At 42.9% G+C, this 10,034-nt stretch overlaps 1 protein-coding gene across 2 annotated transcripts in view; it reads right to left on the bottom strand.

Annotated features, from left to right (window-relative positions):
* Positions 1–10,034, bottom strand: part of jade2 (jade family PHD finger 2) — a 138,341-nt gene that overhangs the window by 48,363 nt on the left and 79,944 nt on the right. For both annotated transcript variants that reach the window (XM_008401939.2, XM_008401940.2), the window contains exons 5-8: positions 8,082–8,236; positions 3,842–4,053; positions 2,919–3,086; positions 1,320–1,436 (exon numbers count right to left, since the gene is read on the bottom strand). In XM_008401939.2, coding sequence (XP_008400161.1) covers positions 1,320–1,436; positions 2,919–3,086; positions 3,842–4,053; positions 8,082–8,236 — 652 coding nt within the window. The remainder of the gene's footprint in view (positions 1–1,319; positions 1,437–2,918; positions 3,087–3,841; positions 4,054–8,081; positions 8,237–10,034) is intronic.

Genomic DNA, 10,034 nt, shown 5'->3' with positions numbered 1-10,034 from the left:
CACACACACACACGCACACACACACACACACACACACACAGCGAGGGTCTCACCTGGACAGGTTTCATTGTTGGCACCACCAACCAAAATGTAAACAAAGATTCTCTGTGGCCGCTTATATTACAGTCATTCTTATCAAAGTGTCTTAATAGGAATCAAATAAACACAAACATTTATTTTTATCATATTTTATCTTATTTCAAACCTCACTTAACATGTCCACTTCAAAAATACACCTGAACAGCCACAACACAGTGGTGAGATGCATTAATGTTCTAATTCTGTTGTTTTAATGTAAAATGCTCTGCACCTACTGCCATCTAGTGGTGAGAAAATTACATGATTTCGCCGCTAGTCACACTACAGCAAAGACACTCAAAGATGGCGTTATTTGCAGATAATAAATTCGTTTTCAAAAAATCTTTTAAGACCAATTACCGTATTTTCCRGACTATGAGCGCAYCATMCTATAAACCGTACCTTMAAATGTTCTGAACCYCCCTGGAAACYTRCATAYATCAGCCGCACCGGGCTGCAGGCCGCTGGTATCTCTGCTGCTGTTTCCCATAAGGACCCAGCAGAGGGCAGCAGAGAGCTGCGTCCTAATAGCTGCTGGATACATTGAGGACGCAGTTCTCCGTCTCCAGATCCGGTTTTGTTCACACAGTTTACCTGCAGCGGCTCCATTTCCCTGCTGTCCTGCCAGATCGATGCTCCTCAACTTAGAAGCTGCATCATATGAGTTTGAAAACATTTCTCTGTTTGCCTGCTGCTAGCATGGCTGCTAGCATGTGCTTGTTCTAAATGAAACTTAGCGAGTTCTTCTTTGATTTACAATTTTGACTTCCAATGATTGACTTCCTGCTAGAGAGCCCCCTGGTGGTTGAAGAAAAATAAACAGAAAAGCCGCACCAGGCTATAAACCGCATGGTTCAACGTGCAGGAAAGAAGTAGCAGCTTTTAGTCTGGAAAATACGGTACTGTGGGTGAAACTGGATAATTTCCACGGCACACCTGACGATCACTCACGGTACACTGGTGGGCCGCGGCCCAGTGGTTTAGAAACACTGCTTTAAGGGGAGGTAAAGACCCAATTTACACAAGTGTGTCTTTACCTCCTGCAGAGGCTCCGCCGAACCCATGGGGTTCGATTGAACCCGGTTAAGAACCACTGCACTAGAGGTTGTTGATGTTTCCCTACTAGAGGCTCACATTTCTAATCCTCTGACATTTATTTCTATAAGGATGTTTAGCAGGGTGGCCTCTGCCGCCCGGGTTCCCCCCCTGGGCAGAAATGCAGCAGTTCTGGGGCTCCGTACCTGGATGCAGGTTCCTGTGTGTTCTCGACACAGGCTGCAGGACAGAGCCCAGCGGCTGGCGGGGATGTGGGACACCTTGGTGATGGGCTCCATCTTCTCCGGGCAGCCGATGCTCACCTGCAGAAAAACAGACGGCAAAAGTTCAGTCACTTCTGTCAGTAATGCAGGAATCAAAGGTAAACACACACAGCTGTGCAGGAGGCTCCACTGATGCTTTTCAAAGATGTACAGTTGCATAATTGTGCATCTGTCTGCAGCCGTTTTCGTGTGAGCGTAAACGGTGAGTTGGGGGCGTGGCCAGCAGCAGATTATTGGATTTAAAGTGACAGAGACCCTAAATGGGAAGAGCTGAAATTTGACTCAGAGTTTTGTGCCAAACACGTAATGAGCGGGTTTTGAATAGGCCGATCCCAAGCTGTACCAGAAGCCTGTGAGTTCGACCCGTCACGATAATTTCAAACTGTCCCAGAAGTCACTGCGATAAACCATAATATTGGTGTTTTGAGACCATTTTCCAGGAATTTAACGGTAATAATGGGATAATAATGCAAGATTATTAAAGATCAATAAAATTTAAATTCTAATGAACATTTAAAATATCCAAAGGAAACAAAAGGGGTCTTCGGGCTGCGCTTTGTCTGGTTCCTCACCTAGGACCTGTCTGCCTTGGGTGACCAGGGGCATAAAGCCCCAGACAGCAGAGCTCCTAGGATCATTGGGACAGTCAAACCCCTCCACCACGATAAGGTGGCAGCCCGAGGAGAGAATGTGAAAATCCATTCATGGACAAAAGGTTATCTGTGTAAAACAACAATCGGTGCCTTTATTATGATCTGTTGCAGTTAAATTTATTATGAGTTATTAAACCTAATTTGAGCTTCTGAAGGTGTGGAGGACAGAAGGGATCAGCTCCAAAATGCAACATCTAGCAAAAAGCAGCACATTAAACCTGAACATATTAACACACAGAACGAATAATGTTTTTATTCTTTATGGTGAGAAGAAGGAAAAATTCTTCCTTTCTGCAAAATCTTTTTCTACTGGTTATCAATGCTTCAGTAAAACTGTTTGATAATATTCAGATTTAAAAACACTTTATTGAACCCAAAGAGAAAATAAATGCTGCTGTAACTCATATTAATTCAATTTTCCAGTAATATAATAATAATAATATAATAATAATGCAGCAACACATTCTGGATGAGGATCAAAACGTTTTCAATTCTGGAGAACATTCAAGACTGAAAGACATTAAAATATCCAAAATGAACAAAACTATCCTTCAGAAAAAGGTTCAGATGAGACCAAAACCCCCGACTGGAAACTTTCACCATCCAGTTTTTGGTAGAAATGAATAAATAAAAGAACCTATGCATTTTATTATAAGTAGTTTATAATTATAAAAAGTGGGGGAAATGATACACAACCCTATAAAACAAAAACATCACACTGTGACCTCCAGCTGCCAGTAACACAAAGGAAAATATAGTTCTAATAGAGTGGCCTAGTCAAAGTCCAGACATAAGTCTGACCAAGAATCAGCAGTAAACCTTCAGCCCAATGTGTCGCTGCCTGCAGGGAGCGAATGCTGCGGCTCACCTCGGGGATCCATAAGGCACAGCTGACGTGGACCCACTTGGTTCCACTGCGCGTCGGCTTCAGGGCGCCGCCTCTCTTGGGGCAGAGCAGACATTTGGGCTGGACCCCCAGAGCGCAGGTCCGACACAGCCAGTTACCCTGAGGCACCTTCAGGATGCCGTAGCACGCCTGGCAGAGAGCGAGACGTTAGAAACAGACCTGCTGGTGGCGCTGCAGGGAAAACGGACCGTTCTTTTCTGTGGCAGCGGCGCTGCTGCAGCTCAACCGTTAGCTAAATGAAACCCGAGGATGAAGCAGTTATCAAGTTAGTGCAGCAAAGGGAGAAAAACTCAACTCTAAACCATTTTCTTGGATTCTTCTTCTCTCTCTGTCGGCGACGCATCAGGATTCAAACATTTCCCTCACAGAGCAGAACTTTTAGTCCGACTGTTTTATGTTTTCAGGCTCCATGTTTGTTTTGTGATTATTAATAAGTGATCGCTGTGGTAGATTAGCTACTGCTGCTGTTAGCTAAGATAACACAGCTGTGGTAGATTAGCTACTGCTGCTGTTNTGTTAGCTAAGATAACACAGCTGTGGTAGATTAGCTACTGCTGCTGTTAGCTAAGCTAACACAGTTTTGACAATTTAAAAGCTAAAACCCAATGCTAGTCATCGTTAGCCAGCAGTTTTTTTGAGAGGTACATACGTCACATCTCAAAACATCAGCAATTTTCTCAGCTCTAATTTAGACCATATGTTGACATAAATCGGTGCGCTGGAATGGCTGAAGGGGCGTCGCTAGCTGTAGCAGCTAACAGGTGAACCAGTAATATACATCGATGAATGATGGACATGTTTTGTATCCGACGCGAACCTGTTCAGTCAAACTTAAGGATGTTAATTTAGAGGAGAAACAAAAGCAGATTTCGGTGAAGTCCCACCTGATGGACGCAGACATTGCACTTGTCACAGAAGACCATCTCGTTCCCGTCCTCTCCCTCCGGCGAGCGGCACACGTCACACACCACGTCCTCGTCGTACTCGATGCCCAGGCCTTCCTCCGTCTCGATGGCCTGCTGCATCTTCTCCTGGCAGACGCGCTCCAGCTCCACCAGAACGCTCTCCATCGTCAGCTCGTCCAGCTCCGGCGAGGCTGGGGGCCGAAACCACGGAGCCATTAAAACGCTGGGAGACTTTGTTGAAAAACGAGGCTCATTCTGTTTTTATTCATGTTGTTTTTTAATATGTTAATATGTTTTTAATTGGCTGCACAGTGGCGCAGTTGGTAGAGCTGTTGCCTTGCAGCAAGAAGGTTCTGGGTTCGATTCCCGGTCTTTCTGCATGGAGTCTCCATGTTCTCCCTGTGCATGGTGGGTTTTCTCCAGGTACTCTGGTTTCCTCCCACAGTCCAGAAACATGACTGTTAGGTTAATTGGTCTCTCCAAATTGCTCCTAGGTGTGAGTGTGTGTGTGCATGGTTGTGCGTCTCTGTGTTGCCCTGCAACAGACTGGCGACCCGTCCAGGTGACCCCGCCTCTCACCCGGTACACTAGCTGGAGAGGCAGCAGCACCTCCCGACCCCACTGAGGGACAAGGGTGCAGGAAAATGGATGGATGGATGTTTTTAATTGGATTTGATCACTTTCCCACAGTGATTCAAGGAATTTTCAAGCATTTTAAAGGTAAGTTTCAAACTTTTCCAGCCTCAAATGTTGGAGATGAAAACAAAAGACAGTTTTTAATACGATGTCTTTTATTATTAATAGTGCTTTGTGATGTTATTTTACATTCTGCTACAGGAGGGACAAGGTCATCTAAAATATAACCAAACTTTGTTTGGAATGTTTCTCTACATCAAAGTATCGGAGAACAAAACATTAATTTAACGAAAAAAAAAATTATAATTTCAGTAACTTGCTTTAACATATAAAATAGAAGCCAGTCTTTATTGCAATAAATCATTGAGCAGTTACCTAGCAACCCCAGCGAGCTCAGCCCCGTTACCTAGCAACCCCAGCGAGCTCAGCCTATTTAAAGTAAAGTTTCCAGCTTTTATGTCGCATAAATACACAAAATGTCCAAGTTAACCTGAAGTTTTTAAAAGATCATTTCTGTCTTTAATGCACAAACTTTAACATATGAAAAAATATATTTTTTCCAAACTCGGAACAAATAATTCAAACATATGCAGTTGGCTGGAAAGCAGCAAATATGATGGGGGATAAAATATGTTGTTTTTTTTTACTTTTAAACTATTTTTACAGGTCTAAATACTATTAAAACTTACATCAACATATATTATTATAGTGGAAGCTGCAACGCTCCACTAGTGAAAGTAGAATTGCTTCTGCACTGACAACCGCAACATGTTGACAGCAACAAGAAGGGAAATTATGAAAAAGGGTTAAAAAAAAAACATGTTTTCCGACTTTTTGATCAATGTTTAATGTCATTTTGATCAAATATCCAATAAAACATGAAAAATAATCTGTAAAACAAACATCAGTTGATTCGTCATCATTTTTAGCTGCGCAGATCGTTGCTGTCGACGTTTCCTTCAGTTGATTCATCCATTTCTTTTTATGTCACGACTTTAAAAACGCTGCAAAAATCTGACTTTTTCTGTCATTTATGATCTTAGAACACAAACGTAACTCATGAGCGACTTTTCAGGAAGATAGAGGATCTTTATTACGAGCTGATTTTGAAGGAAACATCCCGGCTGCATTAGCAGATTCTTCCAGTTATAACATGTTACAGGTGAAATAAAAAGTTCTTATTACTTGAGTAAAGTTAGTTCTTATTCTGAGTGGATTAAGATATTTGCACTAGAAACTAGACAAAAATCACCTGGTAATGTTTTGTGTTTTTGCAGTGAAGCGTAATTTTGTGCGCCTTTAATTAGATCTCTTCCCAAAGTTTAAATCATTTCTGCGTAGTGAACAACTTCAGCAGACCTTCTGATTAATAACCATTCAAAACGCACAGAAGTTTGTTTTTTAGCTGTTTTGAAGTGAAAACTGTGGCCCTGCTGCTGTGAATTAAAGCGACGGTTTGACGTCAACCATCCTGAGCTGCAGGGCAGGAAGCGTCGGCTCAAGTAATTCTAACAAAAGGATGCGCCGACATCTAACCAATTTAACATTTCCTGTCCGATCAAATAAAAGCTCCATCTTAAATTTGTTTCCTGATTCAGAGGTTAATAAGTGGAGAACAGCTTACCTTAAATTCCCTCTAAGCCCTAAAGCTAAAGAAGCTCATTTTAAAATTCTCAATAATATTTTTCCATCCAGGGAACTTTTACCACAAAGATTCAACTTTGACCCTAACAGCTGTACCTTCTGTGATAATGACATTGAAACAACAGATCATCTCTTTCTCTTCTGTGTCTCACTGGGACATTCTGGGGAAACTTTCAGGACCGGATCCCATCAAAAACTTTTCCTAAATCATCCTTTAAAAAGAGAGGAGATCATATTTGGGACACAGAGACAAAAGAACCGACTTCATACTTAACAACCTGCTGATCCTGGCAAAATTCTTCATCCACTGATGTAAATGGGGAGACAGAAAACCTGACTTTACAACTTTAAAAACCTTCTAATGGACAAACTGATGAAAAACAAGCCTGGACTGCAGGACATGCCTATAATGATGTGAATTTATTTGAATTTATTTGAAAACTAGTGCCCCCCCTTTCTTTTTCTTTTTTGTATTTTGTCATCTTATAATTTTATGTGCCTTAAGTATTTGAGACTTATCGTCTTTATGTATGTACATGCCACGTGACTCTGTACAGCTCCAATTGTTTAATAAAAAAAAAAAAAAAAAAAAAAGGAAGCGTCGGCTCCGTCGCTTGGCCTTGTGGGTAATTTGTGTGTTGGACTCGGTTCACTTCCAGCACATGTTCCGTCTTCGCATGTCGCTCTGATAACTGCAGGTTTACATTAATCCTAAACAAATCTTAATCTTACAAAAAAACGTAGTTTCTTCCTTTTTGTGAGCTTTTCTGTCGTCTGGCTTGTTGTGAACAGATGTTGAACCGGTGGAAGGTTCTGCAGACGTTCCTGCAGGATTTAACGCCCAGCAGGGATCCAGAAACACAAACACTTTATCTGCAAAGGCCTGATGTGATAATATGAAGCAGAGGAGAAGCTCAGGGCGGCCGGACAAACCAAGAGTGAAGGAAAATACGAGAGGAGAACAGAAAACTTAAAGAAAAACGGCTCAGGTTTCATTTACAGAAAGTTTCAGACACTAAATATGAATTTAATGTATTTTTATATACACACTTTACTGAACTTAAAGAGCTTCAACTAACATTTAATTTAGAAAATTATGATTCTGATTAATAATCACTGGACTCTGTTCACTTCCAGCACATGTTCCGTCTTTCCAGTCCAAACCTGCAAACATGCAATAAATCCATCCATCCATCTTCTAACACCTGGTCCCTCAGTGGGGTCAGGAGGTGCTGCTGCCTCTCCAGCTAACGTTCCAGGTGAGAGGCGGGGTCACCTGGACAGGTCACCTGGACAGGTCACCAGTCTGTCGCAGGGCAACACAGAGACACACAACCATGCACACACACACTCACACCTAGGGACAGTTTAGAGAGGCCAATTAACCTGACAGTTATGTTTTTGGACTGTGGGAGGAAACCGGAGTACCTGGAGAAAACCCACCATGCACAGGGAGAACATGGAGACTCCATGCAGAAAGACCGGGAATCGAACCCAGAACCTTCTTGCTGCAAGGCAGCAGCTCTACCCGCTGCGCCACTGTGCAGCCCGCAATGCAATAAATCAATAAACAAAATAATTTAACAACTTAAACCTTTTAAAGATGCAACTAAACAAATAACTATCTTTTTTAATAAAATCTACTTTTTCTGCATTTAACGCAGAAACAGCTGTCCTTTGCATCAAAGGATAAACAATATTTATATTTCTGCTTGACTTATCAATAAAGTGTAGAACTAATTTGGATAAACAGATTAATAACTGGAACCAAAATGTAAAATAATTTGATCCACGTGAAGCTAAAGCTACAGACGGTGTTTTTATGCTAAATGTTTGTTTTGTAGCGTTTTGGTTTAACTGCGTTCTTCACGTCAGTGATTGATTAATCCACTGATTGGTTAGAGCGGCAGCGGCGGCAGGCGCGGCAGCAGTGGCTCACCCATGTGCCTGAACTCCTGGTTGACCAGCTGCAGCCAGGTGACGTCCAGGTCGTCCAGGTCGTAGCAGCCGTGTTGCTGCGAGCGAGGAGGCTGAGCGTCTCCCTCCTTCGTCTGGCCGTCGGCCGACGCGCCGCCCGCCGACTCCTGCTGCGACCTGAAACGCCAACAGACACGTTTTACTCAGGAGCCGTTTCTACGGCAACCCAAGAGGTCAGTCAGCTTTAAACCAGGGAGATGCTTTAAACCAGGGAGGAACTAAAACATGCAGGATGCCGAACCTCCAGGACCGACTCTGGACTCCACTGGTCTATACAAAACCCGTTCATTACGTTTTTATATCAAATCATTCTTGGATAATCAGATGTTTTAGGGTCTCTGTCACTTTAAATCCAAACCAACTGCTGCTGGCCACGCCCCCAACTCATCATTTACACAACAAAATCTCTACAAACAGATGCACATTTATACAACCGTACGTCTATGAAAAGCATTAGGGGAGCCTCCTGCACAACCAACCAGAATGCAGCAAGTCAACAACAAAACTTTTGTCTTTTCCAGCAGCCATTGTACAGAGCATACAGCAGGAAAACCAGATGACCAAACACTGTGGTTGCTAGGTAACGGGCTGTGGTTGCTAGGTAACGGGCTGTGCTTGTCTGTGGTTGCTANCTGTGGTTGCTAGGTAACGGGCTGTGCTTGTCTGTGGTTGCTAGGTAAAGGGCTGGGCTTGTCTGTGGTTGCTAGGTAACAGGCTGGGCTTGTCTGTGGTTGCTAGGTAACGGGCTGTGGTTGCTAGGTAACGGGCTGGGCTCGTCTGTGGTTGCTAGGTAACGGGCTGTGCTCGTCTGTGGTTGCTAGGTAACGGCACAGTGCCCATGGAATGAGATGTTACATTATGACGGGTTATCAAATGGCTCAAACAAAAAACTTACTGCCAGAAAACTTTTTTTTAATCTTTCAGAGACCCAGATGGAATAACAAAAGAACACGTAAAATGTAAATATAAATGGCAACAGGTCACCTTTAAACTGTTTGATTTTTAAGAATTTTATTAATCTTCCATCTTTACAGTAAAAAAAAACTTTAAAACTTTGCTTCAACATGCCTACGACTTAAACCACATAAAGTTTAATAAACAATAAACTAAACCTCAGGTCTCAGTCACATGATTCAACAAACTGAAACAAACCCGTTTTTAAAGTGCTACATAAATAAATGTGACTCTGAAGATCAGGTTTTCTCTCTTTCCTCTCCTTCAGTCACTATGAACTGTAGAAACACAACCAGAGCAAAGATGGGAAAAGAAAATGCAGGTAAATCGATTCATTTATTGATTTATCCATCCTTTATTCCTTCTTTCCTTCCTTTTGTCTCCTTTCATTTTCCTCGTCTGTTTAAGGTGGTGAATGTTAAAAATATTTATGACATTTGAAGCATGAAGCTGCCGTTACAAACCCTGCAAACAGTTTTAATCTGGAAAAGTGTTTTTCCAGACTTCCCAGCGTTCCTGCAGTCCGTCCCTGGCAGACATGCCCTGCCCTCTGGGCCTCAAGCTCTAAATCACAGTTTGACAAATTCATTAAAAGGAAAAGTCTTCAGAAACAATGCGAACGGCGGAGCGGTGGCAGGAAGCTCCTCCGGGTTGCGTCTCGTCTCCAGAGCCTCCGGCCTCAATGTTTCTGTCAACAGCAGCAGGAAATGAGGTCAGGAACTCTGGGAATCAATAAAACTGAAGAGATCGCATATACGCTGTTTTACAAGCTCATGTAACTCATCTGGACAGGAAGCAGCAGCGAGTAAAACGCCCAGAGGACCCACCCACCATCCATCCATCCATCCATCCATCCATCCATCCATCCATCCATCCATCCATCCATCCATCCATCCAATCCAGGGTCGGGTCTCGGGGTCAGCAGCTTCAGAAGGGAGGCCCAGACTTCCCTCCCAGCCTC

Source organism: Poecilia reticulata, unplaced genomic scaffold, assembly GCF_000633615.1.
Source record: "Poecilia reticulata strain Guanapo unplaced genomic scaffold, Guppy_female_1.0+MT scaffold_155, whole genome shotgun sequence".
NCBI classification, from domain to species: domain Eukaryota; kingdom Metazoa; phylum Chordata; class Actinopteri; order Cyprinodontiformes; family Poeciliidae; genus Poecilia; species Poecilia reticulata.
The sequence above is the reverse complement of the archived record's forward strand: the minus strand, read 5'-3'. Positions and strand labels throughout refer to the sequence as shown.